The sequence below is a fragment of the Theropithecus gelada genome, chromosome 18 (assembly GCF_003255815.1).
Source record: "Theropithecus gelada isolate Dixy chromosome 18, Tgel_1.0, whole genome shotgun sequence".
Taxonomy (NCBI): domain Eukaryota; kingdom Metazoa; phylum Chordata; class Mammalia; order Primates; family Cercopithecidae; genus Theropithecus; species Theropithecus gelada.
The window spans coordinates 29,447,916-29,473,196 of record NC_037686.1 but is presented as its reverse complement, the minus strand read 5'-3'; the positions used below and the strand labels follow the sequence as shown (position 1 = coordinate 29,473,196).

The window sequence follows — 25,281 nt, the reverse complement described above, 5'->3', positions numbered from 1 at the left end:
AGAGGGGAAGGGAAGAGGGAGGAGTCGGGCAATGGAAAGGACATAAAGAGGAAAGAGAAAAGGAAGGGAAGAAGAGGGGAGGGGAGGGGAAGGAAGAGGAAGGGAGGGGATGGGAGAAGAGTGAAGAGGAGGGAAGAGAAGGGAAGAGGACGGAAAGGAGGGAAAGGAAAGGGAAGGAAAGGAAAAGAAAGGAAAGGAACGGAAAGGAAAGGAAAGGAAAGGAAACGAAAGGGAGGGGAGGGGAGGGGAGGGAAGGGAAGAAGAGGAAGAAGAACAGAAAGTGAGAAAGCCAAATAAAGATGTTGAGGAAGGCACCTAGGGGAGTGTTGAGGAGGAGATGGTGCTCTTACAGGCTCCAGCCCTTCTAAACCACTCCAGGGCCCCCAAACCTACTCTGTTCAGTCTTTGAACATACAGAGCTTTCCTTTAGCACACTCTTCCCTTAAGGCCACTCTGGGTTGGAGATTCACTCAGATGTCCCTGCAGTGAGTTCTCCCGCCGCCGAGTTGAGTAACCTCCTTCTCAAGGCTGCAGAGTCCAGGGTTCAGGACATGGGCTCTGCAGGCAGCCTGCCCATCTCACACACTGGCTCTATCAGGGACCTGGTCACAAGATCTCAGGCAAGTCTTTAATTTTTGAGTGACTCCATTTCCTCACCTGTGAAATGGGGATGATAAGTCTATTTTACAGACTTACATTAAATGAGTCAAAACATAGAAAGCCCTTAGAACAAAGCCCAAAATACAACCAAAAACCAGTAAGTGTTTGCTGCTATATTTGTGCCACCAATAGGCCCTGCACAAACTTTGGCTTGATAGGTGTGTTGGTTGCACACTCATCACCTGGCCTTCCAAGCATGCTTACTGATAATCTCTTTTCTTTTCCTTTTTTTTTTTTTTTTTTTTTTTTTTGAGACAGAGTCTCACTTTGTTACCCAGACTGGAGTGCAGTGGTGCGATCTCAGCTCACTGCAACCTCTGCCTCCCGGATTCAAGTGATTCTCCTGTCTCAGCCTCCTGAATAGCTGGGACTATAGGCACAGCCATCATGCCCAGCTAATTTTGTATTTTTAGTAGAGATGGGGTTTCACCATATTGGTCAGGCTGGCCTTGAACTCCTGACCGCCTAGGCCTCCCAAAGTGTTGGGATGACAGGCATGAGCCACTGCACCCAGCACCGATGGTCTCTTTTAAAGCAGGGGGTATGTATTTCATGGCAAATTGTGGGCCATCAATAAATGGTTGTGAAATGAATGAATGAATGAAGCATCTTTTCACTCCATCCACAGATGACAGCACCTCCAATCCCAGTCACATGGTTTCTTTGGTCTTATGTAACAGTCAGCTGATAAGCTGGCTTCATTTCTTTCTTGGTGGGCTCTGTGGGCATGTGGGTGGGTCTCTGGGAAAAGAAAAACTAGAGCTAAATGCTGGGCTCTGTCTTACCCCATAGGCCAGGCTCCCCATTTACCAACTCCTCTGACCCACCTTGGGCACTTCTTGAGAGTCAGCATGATTGCAGGATGACCTGGAATAGCTCTAGCCCTCCCCAGGACCGAGGCCAGCTGGCTCTAGAGCAAAACCCAGAGCCCCTACTCCTCTGAAAAATGAGAATTCTGCTTCCTTAGGGCCCCCCTGGATTTGAGGGATTGACTCATTGAGGCTGGCATCCTGGTCACAATTGCTGACTCCCTCTTCACCGCAGCCCTCAGGTTAAATATTGCTAAATGCCTTGATTGAACTTATCATATTGGTGTTGGGTGCAGCCCAAAGCCCAGCCAGAACACTGGCTTAAATGACCAAGATCATGAGAGAGAAAGACACCCTCTATCGAGAGCTGGACTGTGGCCTGCCAGGACAGTGTGAGATTGTTTTCCTGCTTTTAAAAAGAAAATCACATTTTCCAAACATTGATCCTGTAATATGGGACTCCTGGCTATTGGTCTTTTCAAAATAGCCTATTGTGGATGCTGAGGTTGGAATTTCTTGGTTATGCTTGTTTTTTAAAAAAAAATCATTGCTGTTATTCTTTAAGTGAATTAGTGCCTGTTAGGAAGAAACCGGAGGAGAGAGGCGAGATTATTTCACCTCACCAGGTGGGTCCTGAGTGCCACCATATGACCAGACCCTGCAATCAAAGAGGCGTTGACACACCCTCCCCTCCTGAATTTTGTCCAGCTCAACCCAACTACTCTTATGAGACCCTATCCTGGGGCTTGGTAGGGGGCTCCAGAGAAGAAGTCCAGCCCTGGGAGCTGTGGTCTAGTTGAGGGACAGGATTCTCACAGACAAGAACAGCAGAAAGCTGCTCAACCAAGCATTCATTTGAGGACATCAGACATGTTTGAAGGAGACCTAGCAAGGGCTGAGAAGCTGGGAGGGTTAGAGTGAGGAGCTGCAGCTTGAACAGGGTTCAAAAGGTTGGAGATCTGGTGGAGGGCCCGGGAGTGGGGAAGGCACTCCAGACACGGGGAGAGAATAAGCAAAAACCCACAGTGGTATGGTCACACACTGCTGGGGAAGGGAGGCATGGCTTAGCAGTGTAACCCAAAGGGAGGGTCTGTCCTAAGAAGCCACAAAGGGACTCATAGCTCCACTGCCTTGCTGGTATGATCTATTCTCCTTTCATAGGAGAAGAGTCAGAGAAGCCCATCGCGCACACACACACACACACACACACACACACAAGCACGCACGCACACAAATCATGCAGGCAGAGAGCTGTCCCTGTGGATATATCATGGAGAGCTTCAGGCCTGGGGATAGGGACGGGGGCTTCAGAGGCTGTCCAAGGACAGAGTCCTCCGAGCTTCCCTCTGCATGGGGAAGGCGCTCCCCGTGAAAAATGACCCCCATCTCCACCTCAGCAGTCCCACAGCCATGGAGAGCTCCAGCAAGGGGAATTTTCTACCACTCACTCGGCAAGCATTTGCTGAGCTTGCTGTGCAGATATAAGACACATACACAACCCAGCAAATGATACTAGCCACTGGAGCCTCAGATGCGGCACGGTGTGATTCTTATGCGCTGAGGAGGTCAGGGTGTCAGGCCAGGGCTGAGCCACGTGGCTGAGGTCAGCTAGTGAGGCTGTGAAGTTCTGACCAAACAGGCCAAGAGGGAGAGGGAATCCAGGCAGGGGTGGAAGGAGTGAGGCAGAGGCTCAAAAGCTGTTGGTGAAGAGGGAGGTGGTTTCCATCCCAAACCAGTGAAGATGCCTAGCTTCGTCAGGGGCCCTGTCTGTTGCCCGTATCACACAATTTAGTGATGGTTTTGGTCTTGCTAAGGAGGCCTCTGAGAGCCCCTTCCACTGTGGGCCGTCCCCACTGAGTTGAGCCTGGCTTCTCACCCTGGTCTAAGAGAATTCAAACAGGAAGATCTAAACTCCCCTACCAGGTTCATTAGAAAGGAACATAGTTCAGCTTCTAGGTTCTAGCAAAGAATTTATCCTGGCACTCATGTGAGTAGCAAATGCCCCAAATGCATTTGAAATCCACCCTTGATGCTCAGCTAGAGACCTCTGCAGAGGAGCCCATGGCGTGCCTGCCTTTGACATTTGAGAGGGTACCTGTGATAGAGGAAGGCCAGGCACCACCTCAGCTGACTCTACTTGGGTCCCTGCAGGAAGAAAATGAGGTCACCCTTGAGCCCCTTATCCCAAGAGAAGGCCACAGGATGGGGGGTGGGGAGGGAGGACCTCTCCCTTCCAAGGACCCTTGTGTCACCCTGAGCACAGCTCATCCTCACACTGTCCTCAGACACTGCCTAGGGCTCCTGGAGGGGGAAACAGGAACTGAGCCCAAAAATAGTCATCAGGAGACCCAGGGTCTCTGCTCTCCCACTGTGGCCACATCTCAGAGCCTCTCCCAGTCTCAAGCTTCTGAGCTGTCAGACACTGATAATACCCCCCATCCCCAGACTATGCTGAGGTATAAGAATGCTGAGATCATGCACATGACAGCACTCTGGCAAATCAAGGCCCTCTGCCGAAGGAACACACACAAGGGAGCACCCTCATGCTCTCTTGGGGACCAGTAGGAGCTGCTGGCCAGAGAAGAGGTGCAGAAGCAGGCCCCTGGCTGCAGGAACAAAGTCCAACAAATGTGGTCAGCTGAGCAGACTTCACTTCTGTAAGCCCATGTTGGAAAGGCTGACACCCACTCTGGGCCAGTCCCTACTTTCCTGAGCCTCATGGGCCCATCAGGCCTGGCCAGACATGGAGGAGCTCTTTGCTGAAAAGGGGGACAGGCCATCAATATGTCACATCCACTTTTTTCACAGTGCGATAAAGATGGAGCAGCCGACACCAGACATGTAATTCTCAAGCTTTTAGGGCATAAACGAGGGCAACTGGCAGGGAGGGACACTTGGCAAAGGATCCACTGGCTGGTCCTTTAACCCTCTGAGGTCTGCACCTCCTTGTCTAGAGCCAGTTAGGTCCCTCAGTGTGAACACGCTGCCCTGAACTCAGCAAGGAAAGAAAGAGAAGGATGGTCCCTTTCCTGGGAGATTCAAGTCTAGCTTGAGAAAAATCTGGACCATCCCAGTTCTGTGCACGTCTCTGTCTTGTGGGTACAAAGGGCAGAAAGAGTCACAGTGAGCCATTTCTTTTCCCATACCACACAGAGGAGTTTAACTCAACAAAACTCACTCGCACTCTAGAATGGGCCATGTTCTTCTCTGGAGTTTCTGATTTAAAGAGAGGAGACTCTGGAGGGCAGTGCAGAGCCTGAAAGACGAATGCATGGCCAAGGGGGAGATTTCAGCACTTGCAGAGCCCTTAAAGATGAGAGCAGGCTGCAGCCTCTGATGCATTGGCTTAGGGGACCATCCCTCTTCCCCCTCCCCCACCTCTGCAGTCCCCATCACCCCCATCCCCACAGGCTGCCTCCTCTGAGGAAGACGGATGCCTCCTGTCACCAGGGGCCTGAGCAATGTGTTGACTTCTCCAGACCTCATGGCCCACCTTTCCCACACCCCCATCCCTGCAGCAGCCACTTCCTGCTGCCACTCCGCTCACACTCACCCAGCCAGAGGCAGAATGGAGCTCAGCAATCTCTGCATTCTACACTGTCTGCCACTGGTGGAAAGGGGGCCCTGAGGTGAGCTACTCCTATAATAGAGTATTTACCTTCTGGGCGAACACATACAAATGCAAGGCAGACAAAGACATGTAGGATTCTAACTGCAAAATGAGAAGGACCATTGCCAAGGGCTATGAGAGATGTTGGGGTTGAAGTAGTCAGGGAAGGCTTCCTGGAGGAAGGAAAACTTAGACACTCCTAGAAAGTTACGTGGGCCCTCAAGGAGTGAGGCATGGGGGAAGGCAGCAGAGGAAAGGATGATGTTCTTAGGCTTGGGTTTACCCCATGGGGGTGGAGAAGCAAGAGGAAGTCAGAGATCTATTCTGTGGGTGGGGAATCACTGTGTCACATGGAGAGAAGACACTGCAGGAATTGTTGGAGTACCAGCACGGAGTACTCGGAGGAGTGGGAAGAGAGAGGGTAGAAGATCTAGGTGGAAAGAACTAGGGAAACAAGAATGGCCAGGGAAGGTCCTGGGAAGATGGCAGGAGGGTCAGCCTGTGGCTGGACACACAGAGAAGAGCGGAGAAAGTGGCACAGACCCATGGGGTCTTTTTCCCACCTGTTACTCAGTCCTGCTGAGCCCCAGGGGCCCAGCCTCAAGTTGTTCACGGTTGAGGTGAGAAAATGAGGCTCATCCTTGAGGCCGACCATGGGCAGAGGCCACACGCGAATCCACAGAAAGTGAGACCACAGTGGCCGAGGTAGATGCTCAGGGCTTCATCTCGGAGTAGGACCTAAGAGGTGGGTCTTAAAGGCTGTGTGGACTCTGGCCAGGCACTCGAGGTGGGAGGATGTTTGCAGAGGAAGAATATGTACATGAAGAGCTGCTCTGTAGCTGCCTCTCCCTCAGGTGGCAGCAGAACATCTTCCTCAAAAGGTACCAGGAAGACTGCCTTTGCCCACCCAGAGCACGAAAGACAGAGCCTGGATGGGGAACAGATGTGACCTCAGAACGCCAGTAACCCTCTTCCCAGTGAAACTGGTGGACTTTCCCTCCCTCCCTCTTGCTATCCACTCCCAGAGATGCCACTATAACTTCTCTGCAGTGGCCTACATGTTTTTTAACTCCTCCAGGTGATTCTCAGGTGCAGCCGGGGGTGAGGATCACTAAAGAATGATGCTCCGCAGCTGTGATTTCAGGCACCATGGCAGGTGGATGAGTGGAAATTTGGGGCAGAGGGGCCTTCAGGGAGCCCCTTCCTTGGCCCCTAGGTCTGGCTAGTAGGCCTCCTGCTCCCTTCTCTTTCCCCACCCCCCAGCTTTTTCCCACTTCCTCCAAGCCAGCCAAGTCCAAGGCCTAAAGGATCTGATGTTTTATTAAAGTCCAGACCTTCCTATTCTAGGGCCACCTTCCTCTGGCTAATTCTGTGATTCAATTAGTAGGAAGGCAAGGCCCAGCTGGGGTGGGAGGAGGGAGAGCATCACATTGGGAGCCTTCCCTTCTGTGATGATTACACCCCAGGCTTCGGCCCTGTTCAGAATTGGGCAGGAAATTGTACTTCCTTCACTTCACAATGACAAGGGCCTTTTATCCTGGCACATGGGGGCTTTGTAAATTACTGCCATCTCCGTGCAATTAATTCTGCTGCACTGTTTCCCCCTACATGGGAGAGGGCACCGCCCACCTTCTTGGGCACAGCACCACCCCTTGCACCACGGTCTGCAGGCTGCCCATGTCGGAGAGGGGCATCTGCCACCCCTGCATGCACCTGAGCCTGACAGCACCCTCCCGCTGCCCACGCTGCCTGCCCCTCCCTGGCCCAGTGCTCACCCCTCTTGCCACACTCCTTCTCCCTTCCCTCCTCACTCTGCCAGCATTTCCCAATCTCCCTTCAGTGCCCCAATCTTGAATCTCTTTCCCCCACCCCCATAGTCCCTCTTGGTCTCCAGCTCACAGACACCTGAACGAGCAGCTGGGCCCTCCATTTAGTCGTATAGACATAGAAGAGCCTGTCTCCACCCTCACCGAATTGAAAGTCTATTCAGAGACAAGGCATCAAGCTGGTAAATGGAAGGGATAAGTAAATAAGAATGGTAAGTGGGAGAAGGTGACATGGCTGAATAAGGAAACAGGCATGCAGGCCAAAGTATTCAGTGTATGTGATGGAATCTCGAGCATTAGAGGACAGGCAGGTCTGTGCTGGCCAGAGGAGGTGGGCACGGGGTCCCTCTTGGGTGAGGAGAGGAGGTGGGCATGGTGTCCCTCTCAAGTGAGGAGCGGGTGCTGTAGGGAGCAGGTGTCAGCTCCTGAGGGCAGCACTGTGGTGTGATTTCTCACCCCACAGTTCTGTTACCTCTCCGCCCCCACCCCACCTTGGATGATTTCCGAAGCTGTCTCGCTCCAGAATAGGCTGCGCTTCTATCCTGCTTGATCCCATGACTCAGGAAGAGGTGGGACAGAAAGCGCTGACCCCTAAAGTGTGGTAGACTCTGTAATGAGCCGGTGCTGGGAGAACCATCCCAGACACTGGGACGGGAAAGGGGGCAGCCCAGGGTGAGGTCCTAACCCACCCAGAGAGCCCCTGGATCACTTGGGTGGCTCTACCTCAGGTCCCATCAGAGTCACACAGCTGGGAGGGCCCTCGAAAATGGGAGGGCGAAGATGGGGAGGTGGTTGCACCATCATGGATTCCATCCCCCAAACACCAACCCTCAGAACTCAGGGCCAAAGAACCAGAACCATTTACATTTCCAGCTTGCAGAGTCGAGAGCGCCTGTGTCAACCCCCAGCACCGCAGCAGCCAGCCCCAGCTCAGAGGAAGCTCTGAGGCAGGGCCACAGCCACCCCACCAAGGATAATTTCCCTCATGAAGTATATTTGCCAGGTGGCAGATGTGCAATGATCTTTGTCTCCTCGATACAGGCCATGGGCCCTGCATCCTGTCGGGCTCACCTATTCTCACCCACCTCCTTTTCATTTCATCCTCCTTTTTTAGCAACGATTTTTTTTTCCTTTCAAGTTAATTATGCAAGTGATACACGAATACACTCTGGGTGTAAATGTGTCAAACAAAACAAAAAAAGTGAAAGTCATAGGAAACATACCCCCCTACTCCCCACCCCATACTCCCTGTTTCCAGTTTGGTGTGACTTCCAGACTTCGTCTTTCACATGTAAATACAGGTCTGAGTATATAATGGGCGAGTTGATTATGTCTCCGTTGTACATACATGGCGTCTATTATTTCACAACTTGCTTTTCCCATCTGACAATGTGGCTTTCCATGCTGGTACACTGAGGGTCTTTTCATCTTTTTAACTGCTGTCGGGTATTCACAGTTTAAAAATGAAAACATTCCTGTCCTAAGGGACATTAGGTGGTTTTTACGTATTTATGGGTTTTTTTTTTTTTTTTTTTTGCTATTCCAAGCAGCCACACTGGATCCTTGCTGACTCCTCTGTAAGCACAAGTATATGTGGATCGTAGGACTTGGGGGGGATTTCTGGGTCTGAAGATGGGGAGAGATTTCTACGCCACCAGCTATATCCCCAGGAAGGATGAGGCACCCTCCACAGACCTTCTCAAGCCTCAGCTTTCAGAGCCCGGTGCTAGCCTCTGTCCCACGCTGTCTTGTGTTGTTAGGCAGCTGCTCCCTGAGAGAATCCCGTTTCCCACCTCAACTGTGAGTTCCCAAAGGGCCCCACCAGGGATGTCTCTGGGGACACCTCAGTACATCATAGGAGAGTGAGTTTGGCAGATTGGTGGCTGTTGGGCCGAGGCTGATGCTCCCCACCTTCCCCACTTTCGGCTGGACATCGTCACAGCCCACAGCCCCCTCCTCAATCCCTGCGAGATGTGGAAATGAGCCACAGGAAGTCAAGGCCAGCTGTCCTAGCTGGGGGTTCTCTGTGTCCCACCCCCATTCCCTCTCCAGAAGAGAGCAGTGAGTGTCCAATGGCTGAGGTTTGGGCACCCTTTCTTCCCCAGCCCCCCAACCCCCACCCCAGGCCTCTCACCATCCACAGCACCCTGTGATGGTAAATTCTCCTCCTGCAGCTCCCTCCCAAGAGTCACCATTCCCCCAGGGCTCTGGCCTCAGCCAGGGAGCAGACTGGTCCCTTCCTTTGAACCCCGGAGTCAGCGTTAATAACTGCTTATCCGCATTTGCCTTTCTCAAAGAGCCTTAAGATAGCCGACTAATCTGCCGTGCTGGCGTGTCAGCCGCTGCATCAGACAGGCTGGAGATGGACTGGGAAGGGCCCGGGGTGGGACTGCCCAGTCAGCCTCTGTGTCCAACCACTCCCGCCTCACAGAGGTGCAGAGGGAGAGAAGGAAGGGGCTTCAGCACCTCTCTAGCCCCTGTTTCACAACAGTGAACTAATATTGACACTGCAGCCTGCACTTAGTGAAGCCTGCAGAGGCTGTTCATACTCACTGGCAAGTAGGTCTCCCCACAAGCCTCTGAGGGCCATTACTTTTCCCATTTTACACATGAGGAAACTGAGGTGGGCCCTGCCTGGGAAGGGGCTCTCCTGGGCTTCTCTCCCTGCTTCCTTCTTTCATCTCTGATCCTTTCACAAATACATTCCTTTTCCACCTCCTCTCTGAACCCGAAAAGGGAAGGGAGGCAGGAGGAATTTCTACACTGGAAGGGGAGGAAAGGGGTTTTCATTGGGTCCAGCTGGATGGTGGAGGAATCAGGATCTGCAGTTGTTTATCAGCCTTTCCTGGGATCCACTTGGGGGTGAAGGGGGAAGCATGGTGAGAGTGCACTGTCAGGTTCAACAGGCTCCTGGGAGCTCTTGGGGCAAAAACCCTCCCATCAGGAACCCGCCTATCAACCCTCAGGCAACCTCTGGCCCTGCCACCACTATGGAAGTCCAGTGTGCCTCAGTGTCCACAGATCTTGGACAGCTCTCAGTAGCCTCTGAGCACCATTTCTGTGCCTATTGCCCCCACCAAATTAGCTGAGGTGTTCTGACATATTAGCCTGCACCCATATGCTGGGCACTGAGAACCAAGTAGAAACAGAACAAAACCAGGTTCCTAACCTCATCTGAGCACGGGGAGCCTGCCCATCAATGAGCAAATATATGTGGCTCTGTTAGGGAGTGATGGGTGCCAAACAGAAAACACAATGGGACAAGGAGTCCGGGTCTGTGTGAGCGCAGGGCTATGTCAAATGGGGTGGTCAAGAGAAGTGTCTCTGAGGAGGTCTCATTTGAGCAGAAACCAGAGGGAAGGGAAGGAGCACACCATGCTGATAGCAGGTGTGGGGTCGGGGGGCCTTTCTGGGCAGAGGAAAGACCAGTGCAAAGACCCTAAGGCAGAGTGTGCCTAGCGGGCTGAGAAGTAGTGAGGGGGCCGGTGAGTGGGGTGGGGGAAGACTGGAAGGAGATAAATTCAGGGGGTGGAGACGGCAGGGGGAGGTCACCCAAGGTCTGGAGGATCCTGAAAGATTCTCATTCACAACAAAGTTGTGAGCTCTCTCAAAAACTGTGGCAGAAATTCCTGGAAGATGGACAAAAGCAACAGATTCTTTTTCCTCTGGAATCCTTTTCTTATTATCTTGGGCCATGGAAACAATATGGTCATTTCCTCCTCCTACTCCTCCTCCTCTTCCTCCCTCCCCTTATCCTCCTCCCTCCAAACCTGCCCCTGACCTTGTCCCAAGCTGGCTTGCCTGCGTGCAGCAGAGGCAGTGGCCACCTCCTGGTTGCAGGCAGAGGACAAGGCCAACAAGGGGACGGGAGGAAAGACGCCCCCGGGAGAAGCAGGCGGCAGCACGAGGGACGACGTCACGGGGGCCTCTGACCGCTATTCATTTCAGTCCCCGGGTGTCTCCATCAATAACCGTCTGCCAGTGACCAGGAAGGAGGAGGACGGGAGAGGGAGGAGGGGCGATCTGGTGTCTGGAGGAAGGGAGAGATGAGACAGAGTGGGAGAGAGGCTTCTCTGATGCTTCTCCAAGCCTGGGGCAGGAGTTGAGAGGTGGGGAAGGCAGAGGGGGCACTGGGAGCCGAGAGTTTCTGTCTCCCAGGCTTTTCTCCCTGCTTCCTTCTTTCATCTCCGTTCCTTTCACAAATACATTCCCTTTCCACCTCCTCTCTGAAGCCAGAAAGGGAAGGGAGGCAGGAGGAATTTCTACATTGGAAGGGGAGGAAAAGGGTTTTCAATGGGTGCAGGCTGGGTGGTGGAGGAGTCAGAAGCTGCAGAGGACACCAGGAGCATTCTGTGCCCAGCAACCAGAGTCTAAAGCATGCCTGGTCACAAGGGCTGGCGTAGGTACCAGACTGGCACCAGCAGCCTGTGGGCCTCATGAGAGGAGGGCCTGGGCCACGAGGTCTGGCACAGAGCCTGGCACAGAGTGAGAACTCAGGAAATAAATGGCCATGGCAATGACCAAATGGCTGGCTGTGGAGATTGGCTGGGGATGGACTAGACCAGCCAAGGAGGGCTGCCTGGAGTAGGTAGAACTTGATCAGATTCTTGAATGATCAACGGGTTTGGGAGAAGTGAACATGGGGAAAAAGGGCATACCAGGTGAGGAGGTGGTGACAGCAGAGGAATGGGGGGCAGAAGGGAGCACAGGTTGTTGGGGATGTGGCCTTGGATAAGACCATGTGAGAGAGGGAGGAACAAGAGAGGCAACAATTCCACAGGGTGCCTTCTCTGGGGCCATGGGTGGCTTGAAAAGGTCTGAGGTGACTGTTCCCCAGAACACTCAAGCCTGCTTTCGCCATAGTGAGCTTTTGAGCTTTCCCCATGGTTTTGAGCCTTGCAGGCCTCCAAATCCACCTTTAGCCACATCTCCAGGCAGAGGAAGAAGGCCTGACACTGGGCACGCTGGGCAGCTTATGAGAACTCCCAGAAAGACTCCCCCATCCCCACTCTCTTGGCCTTGTCACCACACCTAAAGGACAGCACTGAAAAGTCACCCCTTGAGTATATTGCTCTGTCAAATCCAGATTCCCTGTTGATGGGGTGGGGTGTGGCCCAATTAGAATTACTCAGCAGGAGAGCTAGACTGAGCCTTCTCAGTTCACAGGTGGGGAGACTGAGGCCAGAAAGAGGATGTGATTTGTTAAGGTCACCCAGGGAATTAAAGGCAGAGCAAGGGTGATCTAGCGCTGTGCCTCGGTGGCCTGGATATGCCCTAGAAGCCCTATGACTTGGAGGGGTGTGAAGACCACCTGTCACTGCAAATTAGACAACAGAGGTTGGGACAAGGGACACAGGGTACGTTTATTTTATTAGGAGGGCCTGGCTTGGGGTACTCCTTACAGACTGAGCCTTTATTTGGAAGGCTTAGAGGAGCCCTCCACCATCCCCGAGGTAGCAGCGCCCAGCACTCCTACCGGCCAGAAGGAGAGTCCATGGTCAAGTGTGGCTAGAGGTGCTGGGGGTGAGGGGTGGAAGCTGCCCCTTCTAGGAAGCGTAGGGGCTGACGCTGAAACAGGGCAGAGAGGTCTGAGGCACCAGGGGACCGGGTAGGGAGAGAACCGTAGGGAGAGGGGGGTGTAGTGGGGGGAAGATGCAGGGTGGGGAGACTCCGCGGAGGGAGAAAAATAGAAAAGCAAAGGGAGGTAGGAGAAGCAGACAGCCGGGAACACGGAGAGGCAGAGAAGCTCCAAGAAGAGTGCACGAGAGAGAAAGAGAGGTGGGGACAGGGACCGAGCGGCAGCGAGGGGCGGGAGCCTGGAAGGCGGGCGGCAGGGCGCGTCGGCGGGCTCGGGGGCTCCCCACTGACCCTTCTCGGCGCTTGCTTCCCTCCCCAGGCTGCGCCTTCCTCACCTACTGCGAGCGTGAGTCAGCGCTGAAGGCCCAGAGCGCGCTGCACGAGCAGAAGACTCTGCCCGGGGTAAGTGGCGCCCGCCGCGGCGCAAGCGGCCGACGCGCCGATAGGGGGCGACTTCGGGAGGCCGGGCGGCCGCCCGGCGCGGGGGGAGAGAGCGTCAGGGCGCCCGCCGCCCGCCTGCGCTCGGGAGCCCGCGCGCCCCCCAAATCGCCGGGCTCTCGGCCGTCCGGGCCCGACGGATCGGGGCAGGGACCCCACTTGGCCGTGGCCTTGAAGGTGGAGCCTGGACGCCGTTCCTGCGCGGGCAATCTGGGGCGGGGGAGCGGCGCGTCTCGGGGCACCGACCGGAGCCGGGAGCTGCCTCCGCTGGGCCTGCGGGCCGCGTGCGCGATCGAGTCAGCCCATCGAGTCGACGCCGTCCGCTCTGGGCGGGGTGACTGGGGGGCGGCGTGGGAGGGGGCGCCGCGAGTGAGATCACCGCGGTTTATTTAAGGAGCCAGCCCTCGTCTTTGATAAACTATCGCGCCTCGGCCCTGGTTTATAGCTTCTGTGCGGGGGAGAAGAGAATTATTTATGGCCCCCCTAACTGGGTGTGATATCAGCCATGGCTATTATCAAGGCTAGTTCATCACCATAAAATAAGAAGTGTTCTTTGGGTCAAGGGTCTGCGCGGTCTCTCCTGTGGGTTCAGAGAGATGGGGCGGTGGTGAGGGGGGAGAGATATACGGCTGCTGAGTATCTAAAGATAAATGGAAAGATGTGTGTTTGTGGGCATAATTTAAAGAATTTCTAAATATAGTGTTGACGCTTATACAATGGACACTGCAGGGAAGCACGTGTGTTCTATAAGTATGCACACCCATGCTTACACATGCATGTTTACATTCTTACCAAGCCAACCGTATGTAAACACACGTTTCCATTTCTACCCCACAGCGGGAAAGGTTAACCAGGTAGACGGAGAGAAAATGCAACTCCGGGCGGGGGCAGCCTTCCTTTGCATCAAAGATCTTTCTTTACTCGTTTAGGGGTGGGGAGTGTTGAATTACACAGGGCCTTCCTTCCATTAAGACAGTCTTTGTATTGTATTTTGGTATTTGTGATTGCAAAGCACGGGGCTGAGTCATCTTAATAACATACCCACAGATGCAAATATATGGAAATCGAGCGCCGCACAGATTTTGTGTGAAGCCCAGCTCTGGCAGGGTGGCCGTTCCCCAGTTGTTTTTTCAGTGGCGCGGCTACATGCACATATATTATAGTAATTACTTTCTGGGTGCCCTCTGTAAGATGGCAGAAATATGCTCCACATCGCCCCATGTTATGTGTGAAGCATAAAGCCATATTGTAGGATAATCAAAGGCTTCTGAGAAAGGTTTGTGCTGATTAATAAAGTGTTTATGGTACTTTGTTTTGGGGGAGATTGTGATAGATATTTTAGAGCCACCCAAATGGAATAGAAAATACCACATTGTTATGGGAGGCCCTTCATCAGCTTGAGAGAGATTGCTGGGGAGTTTCATGATGGCTAAAAGCCGGAATCAGATGCGGAAACAGACAGACAGAAGGTGGGAGGGGGAGGTTTAGGATTTTGAAAGGGGAGAGGCTGGGAACTGGGAGTATTTCAGTAGCAAGTGTGGATTGTTGAGGATCTAACATTAACTTGTGGTTGTTTATTTTACATATAATAGAACAGCTAAATGATGGAGTGTATTAGTTCTTTAATAATTTATAGAAATACTTTGATGTTGCAGTAATTACATTAAAGGTCACATATCAAAGGTAATTTGGTTGAGCAGCTGTGATGGTTTCTCAGAAGCAATCAATATCACTGTCCGTGGTGCTGATTTCACCAAGGGGCCTGCCAGATTAAAGAAGGCTTATTACCAGGCAGAAAGGCCCAGGGGAAATCAGGAGCACATTGGAGCGACGTGCCAGCCCCCCTTCCACCGATAATTAACACTGTTCCCCATAATCTGTGCTAATCCTTCATACTAGGAGATCCAGTGGCATTTTTCTGAAATCACAAAGACAAGTTGAGTAAGTTTGAGGGAAAGGGCAAAAAGAAACGTGAATGTATGTTGGGACGGGGAGGGGGGAAGATAGATAGAGCCCAACAGCAGAGCTGAAACATAGCCTAGAGTCCCCTCGAATACCGTCCCTTCTTCAAAGGCTTCACAGGGAGACTCATGGCCTCAAAAACCTCATCAAACAATTCTCGGGGCAGGCACGGCCCACCGGAGGGAGGGGCAGGAATAAAAGACCGGATTGCAGCTCGAAGTTCCGAGGGCACATTGTCTCCACACAAACCTACATGCAGACGAATGAAATACAAAATGACCAAGTAAAATTATTCTTTAAAGTGGAGTTGTTTTGATTCCAGAAAGCAGATCTGGTGTTTTTGCTGTTGGTTGGTTCTCTCCTTTGAGATCAGAGAAAGTGTGCCACTAGCAAATGCAGGGACGGGACCAAGCCAAATGCTCTCACCCAACCAAATAATAGGTGCTCCTGCCAGCTGAGGCTGTGTTCATGGCTGTCTGTTTGGGTGAGAGGCAGAGGGGGACCTCTTCTTGTCTGGGGTGGCCACACTAGGTGCCCCAGCAAGCACACTTTATGTCTGACTAAGGAGAATGAAATCGAAAAAAAAAAAAAAAAAAGAACCTGGAAAACTGGTAACCTCAGCAATTTAGGCACTTTTCCAGACTTCAAAATCCATTAAAATCAATCCATTAAAATCAGCCCTCCACTTTCTCACTGAGGAGAGAAAGAGGAGAAAAGATAGTACAGGCAGCCTATGCTGTTTCTAGCGAGTTACGGAGCTTGCATCCTGTTGCCAGCAAGAAAAATAATCCCATTGCTGTCATACACACACACCACCACCATCACCATGAGCAACAATAACAAAATGACAGAGACAGAACTAGAGGCACCCCTAGCACATGTCTTCATTGGGGGCCTGAAAAGGGAAGCTGACATTTCTCTTGGGATCAGTGGAAGCTCAGAAACCAGACCACAGTGGCTGTTCTTACAAATCAGTGATACGTGATCCCCAGTATCCCTGGAAACCAGCCTAAGCAGAGCCCTCTGATGGCTGATGGAGTCATCCCTGGACCAGTGTCACAAATGGATTATTATTTTTGAGTTTGGCATGTTTCTAGTAGAATTAGATTATTAAACTATGAAGCTTCATCTGGGTCTTTTTGAGCACTGCCTTCTGCCAGAATCCAGGCAGAGTTTTTTTTCTAATCTCTCTGCCTCTCTCTCCCTCATACTCTCGATCTCACTCTTTCCTGGCTTCCTGTTCTTTTCATGCCCATGCCCCTCTAGTCACAAAATTTGTTTCACTATCCACAGGGGACCGTCAACATAGGGCAGTTTCTCAATCCATCAACAAGTATGTCCTGTGTGCCAGACGTTCTGTAAAATACAGAGATAAGAAAACCACATCCACCTCCCCGCTTGGAATTGCCCACCAAGTTGGGGATGGAAGCCACACACACAAAAATATCTACATCGTCAACAATACAAGACAGCACATGTTATTATAAAATGGATAGTGTGGACAATTGTTCAATAATCACAATATTTTTAAGCACTTACTATACGACAGGCATGATGCCAAGCACTTTACCTACATTGCCTCATTTTATCTTCACAACCACCCTTTGAAGAAGATGTCATGATTATCCCCCACAGAGGAGGAGATTGAGGTTTGCCCAAGGTCACAAAATTGGTAAGTGGCCGAGCCAGGACCAGCAGTGAGTCTGCTACCAAAGCCCAGGATACCTGCCTCTGCCAGTGCCACCAGTTGCTTTAGGAATTTAGAGAGAACCAGGATGACCATGGAGTGGAGGAGTGACTCAAAGTTTTAATTCAGGATATGGGCAGGGTGGGAGTAAAATGAGTCAGATGGGAGCACCAGTCCAAGAAACTGCCCAGAGTCGAGGTACACACGACAGGCCAGGAGCCAGGCGACTCACACGGGGCAGCAGAGACCCACTCTGAGAACCACCTGGAGCCACAGTATGCACAGGAAGCCTCTTGAAAGAAATCTGTTCCTTAAAATCGACCCGTGATGCTTTGTCACAGCTCCTCCAGCCATTGGGACTTTATGGGGAATTATCTTCCAGGAAGAGCCCTTCTGTTTCCAAAGTTGGGAATACAGGGTCTCAAGGGAGATGCTCAGATGAGAGAAAACCGGGTGCTATGACAAACTGTGGCCAGCACTTTGTTCCTTTGGTAGCAGAAAGGGCTTCTCACCAGGGCTGGCAGGGAAAGAGCTGGGTCCAGTCAGTAGGAGGCCAGGAAGCAATGGGAATTAGAGCTGGCCGGGGATGGGGGTGAGGGAAGTGGGAGCTGTATCTGCTTGGTAAACATTAAAGTTCCAACTCACTAGTTAAAGATTGGCTTTTGTGTCCTCACTCCAACAACCCTAGAATACAAAGCAAACTAACACACTCCTCCCTGCTGTCTCCCCCTTCCCCTCCCCTCATGTCAGCCTGGCAGACATGCAGAGTCCCGCCATCGCACCTCCCGACTCAGGTCACTGTGACTCAGGATGGGTCACTTCCATGGAAATTCAATGTGACCTTTGAGTTTACCAGGAAAGATTTTAAAGTGGGAAAATTATTTTTAAAAGAGCTCAGTTAGATTTCTAGCACCACTATCTCAGAGTGTCTCTCCATTCTATGCCTTCCTCTCACTTTTCTCTTTCTTAATCCCATTTTCTCTGCCTTTCTTTCTCTTTTTCTTTTTCTCTCTTCTCTTTGTGCCCCCATTTTCTCCTCTCTTCTCTCCCTCTGCACATTTTCCTCTATCTCTCTCACCAACACTTTCTTCTTTTATCCTTCACACTTCGTCTCTCCTTTCTCTCTCCTCCCTCCCTCTTTCAACTTTGGCCCACCCACCTCAACCCTGACACCCATAGGAGGCTCCGGTGGGGCCCCCATCACCATATGGGGGCTTCCCTGGCAAGGCCCATCTCCCTTCCTGACAGTCCTGCCATTGAGGGATCCATCTAATTTTATGTACAACTGTAAAGATGAATGATAAGTAGAAAGGATGCAGGCAAGAACAAGATGAATAAATTATAAAGGGCAAATGATGACAAGACGGGGTCCCCAGAGACAGTGATATGATAACAGAAACTAAAGACGAATTTATGATGGATGTAGTTAGCATGTATGGAGGTTGTTAATTCTTCGGGGTAGTTTTACAACTTCTAGTGATTGGTGCAATCAAAGCTTTTCATTTTAGAAATGGGATGTGTTTCCACTTGTCTGTCCTATAGGCACAGTGTTGGTTTTTGTCTCTGAACAGTGAGTCTGGGTCCCGTCAGCACCTGCATCTCCCCCTGCTACTTTCTGTGTCTCTGCAGAGATCATCTCAGCCAGATCCACACACTCTTCCAGTTCCCCGGTCCTGTTGTCCTTCCTCTTGCTGAGTGTATTAGCATGGGACTACTGCAACAAAGTACCACAAATTGGGTGGTTTAAACAACAGAAATGTATTGTCTCACAGTTCTGGAGGCTGGCAGTCCCAAATCAAGGTGTTGGCAGAGTTGGTTCTTTCTGAGGGCTGTGAGGGAGAATCAGTTCCAGGCCTCTCTCCTCACTTCTGGGAGCCTCAGGCATTCCTTGGTTGTAGACGGTGTTCCCTCTGTGTCTTTGTGTCACCTTCCCAGTGTACACTGTCTGTGTCCAGACTTCTCCTTTTATGAAGACAGCAGTGATTGCACTAATGACCTCGTCTTAACTTGATCATCTGCAAAGACCCTATTTCAAAGAAGGTCACTTTCATAGGTCCCGGGTTTAGGACTTCAGCATCTTGTGAGGGGAACACAGTTCAACCCATAACACTGAGAAAGGGGCTGCCCTGTGGCTCTTCCACAGTAGGGAGGATAAAGGCCCACAATAGTGTCTGAGTCATGGGGGTCCCCAGCCTTTCCTCTGTATCTCACCTGGATTCATGCTTTCTTCTTTCTCTCTTGGGAGAATGGATGATATATCTTTCTTCTTTCTCGTATTCCCCAAAAAGAAGTATTCATCTGTCCTTTTAGGGCAGTGGTTCTCAATTTTGCCCTGCAGGGTACATTTGACATTGTCTGGAGATGCTACTGGCATCTAGTGGGTAGGGGCCAGGGCTGCTGCTGAATATCCTACAATGTACAGGACAGTGCCACAGCAAAACATGATCTGGCCCCAAGTGTCAACAATGCCAAGGTAAAGAAACCCCATCCCGGGCCTAGGGCAGGTAGAAGGTGGGACAGTGAGGCCCTGGGGCAGAGCGTTCCTCTCTTACTCACTGGTTCTCATTCATTCAGGGAACAAGCCCAAAGATCCTTAGAGTGTTACAAGAGGGAGGACTTGTGAAGAGGCAAAAGCTCCAATGGTGTAAGCACAGGGTAGGGGGAGTAGTACGGGCAGGAGCAGAGGGCAGAGCCCACCTCCGGGCATTAAGGATCACTTGTCGCCTGCCATTCACATGCACTCACATCTGCAGGGCAGACTTGACCCAAGGGCTTAGCAGTTTCAGCACCGACTCCAGCTCAGCTCTCTCCTGGGTTAGGTGAATGGAGACTTTGTTATAACGGAGCTGGGGCCAGAACCCAGGCCTTGAGACCCGCTCATGTGGGGCATTTCTCTAGCCCATACCCTCAGAAGGGCCCCCACCCCAACAGCAAACAAGCTTGGCAGGCATGTGCCCTAGCCAGGCTTTCCAGCCAAACAGGACCTTCACCACAGGACACCAGCCTGGGCCCATTATACAGAAGGGAACACCAAGGTTCCAAGAGGGAAGTCTGAAGCGCTTTACATCCAGGTACTGAGGGCATAGGGGCTACATCTGTGATGCCTTTGAAACTTGCCTCTTCTCTTCAACATTAGCCCTCAGCCCAGCCCCATGTCCCACTGTATTCATGCAAAATCTTTTCAATCTCCTCCCCACAGAGACATCTCAAAGTCCTCCTTCTCCCTGGGGATGTGCCCATAGTCTTCCCTCCTAGACTGTCCACTTTCTCCTTCCCTGCCCCAACCACTGTCCTGAGGGTTCCCCATTTTTCAAGCAAGTGGCTCTTGACTCTCACAGGGGCCTCATCTTCTCAGTGGCCCCCATGACAGAGTCCAGACCTGCCATGGACTGTGCCCAGAAAGGCTTCCTAACAAGTTTATCTGAAAGAACCAGAGAACCTCTGTGCCTGCAGTCATCATACATGATTTGAAGGAAATAAACAAACAAGAGGGCACATGAGATAATGAACAGAGGGAACCTGGGCCAGGTCCAACCTGCCACCAACAAGCCACGTGGCCTGGGCAGATCAATGAGCTCAGACCCTCCCTGGACACACCATCTAGACTGTGAAGGAGGTGGTGGGTCAGGTTGCCTTTCAAGCCCCTTCCAGCTCTGACATTCTTTATATTTCTAAGAATAATGAGCTCAGCATTACTCACATTACTTAAAACAACAGGGAGACGAGAGGAGAGGGGGAGAGCGAGGACGACAGTGTCTCCTGCTCTCCACTACCCGAAGCCATTGGTGACAAGTGTAATAAAGCGTGGGTCAGGTATGTCTCTCCCTGATGCAGAGCATCCAGACTGCCTGCCCCCCAGGGCTGGGGCTGGATTCCTGATGGTACCCCCACCCCTGCCCTCTGCTCAGGTCTCATTCTAAGGACACCAGACAAGCATTTTGCAATTTTCACACTGCCCCAGTGTGGCTTGGATCACGGTTGCCATCACCCAAGTCAGCGGCAGCAGCGTTTACAGATAGCCCGCCCCCTGCGGAGTTGGGTTGTGGGAGGCAGGGTGTCTGACATCAGACAAAAATAAGTAAGACACGGCCTGTTGCAGAAGGAGTTTATAATCTGGTTTGGGAGGCAAGTGTGAAGACAGCTCATGATCCAGAAAATATCCTTAGGGGCCCCAAAAACGGTAGTGATGGGAAGTGCCCAGGAGTTCAGATGAGAGAGATGGCAGGATAAGCCAGCATGCCCTGGAGAAGCCCACACCACCACGGTGGCATTCTGCTTCCAGGCCCTCACCCCTCTGATGCATTCTTCAGAGGCTGGCCAAGGGTGTCATTGTAAGATAAAGGTCCCACCACCTGCAAACCACCCAGGGCTTCTGTCACCCACAAGATTCAGCCAGGGCAGACAACATCCTGGCCACAAACCCTCCAGATGCATATTGCCTTCCTGCAAGCTCCTCTTTTTCCATGTCATTTCCTCTGCCTGGAGAGTCTCCATTCATCCTTGGAGGCCCAAATCCAACATCACTTCCTCTGAACAGACTCTCTGCCCCGCTCGGGGAGCTTTCCAATCCATCCCCATCCGCACCCAGCACTGCCCTTGGGGCCCAGGCTGCTCCCTTAACGCCACAGTTCCCATCTTGGATTCCCAGCCTGTACCTGCTTTCCTGTTTCTGCGCCTGTGCCTGGGACTGGCCCAGAGCAAGGATGGGTGGGAAGGAGGCAGGTCCCCCTCTGCTGAGCAACCTTGCTGGCCTTGGCATTTCCAGAGGCACCAACAGATCATTCTTGGCGCTCCCACTCCAGCCATATCACCTCCATGCCCCTCCAGAAAGTCTTCAGCCTAGCTCACCCTGCGGGGGTACATTTGGAAAGAGGAGAAAGCCTCACTCTCTGGTCAGGGATGTAGAAAGGAAGTGCTGTGTGGAAGGTGCTTTGGCCCCGGCAGTCGCCGCCGGCGCAGGTGTGAGTGTGGGCGTGTGTGGAGCGAGGTGTGTGTCCACCGGAGCGGGAATGTGAGGCTGCCGCGAGGGCTGTGCCTGCGTGAGTCCGTGTGAGGCTCCAAAAGGTTTGTTGACCTTTCGCCAGAAAACGAGGCTGAGAAACAGAATGTCTGTGTGAGCTCCTGCTTCGGGATGGATGTGTTTTAGGATTGGAGGGTTTCTGCTGGGGCGCATGTGTGTGGGCGTGCAGAAGGACACATGCCTTTGTTGTTGACCTGCAGGGATCCGGAACTGTGGGCTGCCACATTCCATCAAAAATGGGCAAGCCTGGGTGATAATAGAAAAAAACGGTATTGTTCTTTATTCTTTAATTCCTCATGAAAACAGCTGTTGTAAAGAGGAAAGGGCTGGAGTGCAGGGGAGATGAGTTCTCTCTAGGGCCCCGAAGTGTACTGTGGTTCAAGCACCCTTTTTTAAATCAAAGGCATTTGTGGTATGTTCCCACGATCCCACCAGGGGGCGCCATGCAGGTGGCATCCTCTTCTGGTGGCTGAAGGAGCACAGTGTGTTTAATGGTGAGCCTGGTGTGGCCCACCCTGTGCCCAGCACAGAAGAGGCAAAATGATGCCGAACGCTCTGCTCCACCCTTCAGAACACTGTCAGCCTATGCAGAGGACACCAACCGGCTGGATGACGTGGGGAAGCCACCCAATCTTTCCAGGTCTGAGTTCCCTAATTTCTATCATGAAAATCACATGTGTGAGCTCTTTATATGCTGTGAATTGCTATAAATCATCCAAGTTGTATTATTAATGACAAACCAATGATGTGAGTGGGAATGACCTTCGGAGTCCTTTGCCACAATAAAGTCCTATGACTCCTAATTCACAGATGAAATAATTAAGAGGATAATAAAAATATAGGATGGCTCAAGTATGCAGTTTGGACTATATGTCCCGTTATATTTCAGAAAAGAGCTGGGATGACCAGAAAGGACTCCATGGAGCAGGGAGGACAGAAGTTGGTTGTGTGTGTAAAGAGAGAGGACCTCAGGAAATGAGTAAGAGGAGGAAGGCTTGGGGAGCTAGGGCAGTGTGAATTTTCCTCCTGGAGTTGGGGATGAGAACAGGGAAAATGTGTCTGGAGATGGAGGAGGCTTTTCTCACACTGCTGTGCTTCAGAGCCTCTAGCCCCTTACATCCTGCGGGCTCCAATCAACTCCATGCAGATCAGTTGCTCTGAAATCCTGCACATGCCGGGCATGGCTTCAGGCCCCAGCAAGTCCCCAGCTTCCCAGCTCCCTAGAAAGGCCCTGCCTCTTCCCAGCCTACCCACCAGAATCCTCCCAGGGTGTCAGGACCTAGCCCCATGCTCCCTTCCTCTGTGATGCTCCTCTAGGTTGCTGTAAACCACATTGATCTTGCCCTTGCCTGAACCTCTGCAGGTCAACAGCACCGGAAGTCTAAACCCTGGCTAAAGTGTGGGCATCAGATCAGCATCACTGGGATCTGTTAGAAATGCAGAGTCTTGAGCTTACTCCAGATCATCTGAGCCACGTCACTCAGATAGCACCCACCACCTTTTAACAAGATCCCTGGGAGATTCGTGGGCACAAGAAATTCAACCACCAATGGCCTAATGTTAGGCTTTAAATGATATTGTCTTAGTTGGAGCACTCCCAGAAGCAGACTCTAGACAAGCAAATTTGAGCGCAAATAGTTTCTTTGTGGGGGTGATCCCAGGAATTGGGTCAATAGTGGAGACAAGGAAGAGAGGAAATGAATAAGGGGTGTCTTATCAGGCAGACCAGCTACCACTGCGGGTGTTGCTGAACCCCACTGGGACTCTAGAGCCAATGTCAGTCATACTCCTTGGAGTCATCCCACCCAAAGGGCCAGAGAACTGGGTTATTCATGCACCAATTTCCACCAGGTTGTGGCCAAAGATGTGCCCAGGGGTCTTCTGCTCTCTAGCTTTTCTGGTTTACTGCATGGGTGGGCAAAGTGGGCTCCACCGTCAGAGGAAGCCCTCGAGCTGGAAGTGCTGGTGCTGGCAGTTGGAAGTCAGCCCACTGTCACTGAGGTGGGGAAGAGAAGGGGTCATGGGCAGGACACCACCTACATCTACTGCAGATCGAGCCTGACAGCATCATCCCAAATAAGAGAGCAGATCAAAAAATCCTGTCTCTCTAACCCCGATGACAGTTCCCATTCACTGTGTACTCGCTATGAGCCAGACACTTCACAAATATTATCTCATTTATTTAAGAAAACATCACCCAGGTCTTAACCAAGCCTTATTAGTGCTATTGTATGGAAGAGGAAACTGAGGCAAAGGGGCTTGCTCAGACCAGAAAACCATGGAGAGATCTGGCTCCAGAGCCCATGCTCCTTCCTCCTCATCCTAGGGCACCAACCCTGTAGAAAGCCAGAGCTGCATGAGGGCAGGAACCGTCCCTGTCACCCCAAGGCCACACACCAGGCTCTTCTGGCAGAGGACTCTGGCATGATTGCTAGACACCCGGGGTCCCTATGGGGCAGGGCAGTGGCCCTCGAGGTGTCACCCCACACCTAGCCTGCCTCTGCATTAGAGAAGTCCTGTTCTGAATGGAAGGCAGAGCCTGATTCCATCCCCAGCTCTGCCTGGAGCCTTACTGTGTGCCCTTGGGAAGCCACTTAACCTCTCTGAATTGCAATTTCTAAGTGGCCACCCTTCCACTTAGAAATTCATTTGGCTGCAGTGGCCTCAACAAATAACGCTTTGGGTTTTTTGCACATCACAGAGTCTGGGGCCTCGTGTTGCTTCAGCAACATAACCAGGCAACAGCAGCAACATAACAGAGTCCCTCTCCTCACTGCTGTCGGAGGGCATTGCATCTGTCATCAAGCAGAGCAGCTCCAGCTGCCTCTGTCCCTTCTATCTGGAATGCAAAAGGTTTCCAAGAGGCCCCCTCTCCAGGAGACATCTAAGTATGTCTCATTGGCCAGAACTATGTCACAGGGCCACCCTAGCTGCAAGGAAGTCTGGGAAAGAGGATATCTTGCCAAAGACTATGCACATGTCTTCCATGAACAAATCTGTGCTGCTTCAGTGAAGAAGGGCCAGATAATATTGGTAGGATCTGGAAGAGTCTGCCCTCACACAGCCTGGTAGAGACGGTCAGGGGTTACAGAAGAGCAAGCTGGCTGGAGCAGCAGCCGCCACCTCCCCGCCCCACAACACGTGCGGCATTTGCCTTCAGCTTAGATCACACCCTGATGCTTCCATGAGGACGCTTTGTCAAGAAAGCAGTCTTAGGGTGTGGTCCAGAGGAGCTTCTTCATGCAGCGCTGCTAACTCTGCATGTTTATTCCAGCTACTGACAGGGTTTCCAATTCTGTGAGATTCATAAGGGGGAAGGGAATAAAATTTCAGCTACCCTTAGATAGCGTATTTGTGTCCTCTGTGTCTTTCTCGAGTTTGTGCCCTTCTGTGCCTTTGTGTGTGGCTTAAATATTGAAGAATCAAAGGCCGCCACGCCAGCAGACAGCTGTGCCACACCACAGGCATTCCACAGGCGATTCCCCACTCCTACTTTTTTGACAGTTGCACCAGTGGTCTCACACCCTCTGAAAGTGGGTCGGCCAGCTTTCAGGGCCAGCAGCAATGGCACCAACTTTATTTTCAGAGACTGAAGCAAGACCTCTTTTGTAAAGGGGTGTGGGGTGAGGCAGGGGTGCTCTGTGCAAAGCCTGCCTCAGATTGACCCTCCTGGTAAGATTCAGCATGGCTGA

The 25,281-nt window shown here is 51.9% G+C and overlaps 1 protein-coding gene across 50 annotated transcripts in view; it reads left to right on the top strand.

Annotated features, from left to right (window-relative positions):
- Nucleotides 1–25,281, top strand: part of CELF4 (CUGBP Elav-like family member 4) — a 320,089-nt gene that overhangs the window by 66,626 nt on the left and 228,182 nt on the right. For 45 of the 50 annotated variants that reach the window (XR_003116666.1, XR_003116665.1, XR_003116664.1 and 42 more), the window contains exon 2: nt 12,802–12,884. Coding sequence is in view for 39 of the 50 variants with exons in the window: in XM_025365313.1 (XP_025221098.1) it covers nt 12,802–12,884 (83 nt within the window). In the remaining 11 variants the exon portion in view is untranslated. Of the gene's footprint in view, nt 1–12,551; nt 12,684–12,801; nt 12,885–25,281 lie in introns of those variants that run through there. The other 5 variants (XM_025365328.1, XM_025365329.1, XM_025365327.1 and 2 more) reach the window with 1 other exon arrangement.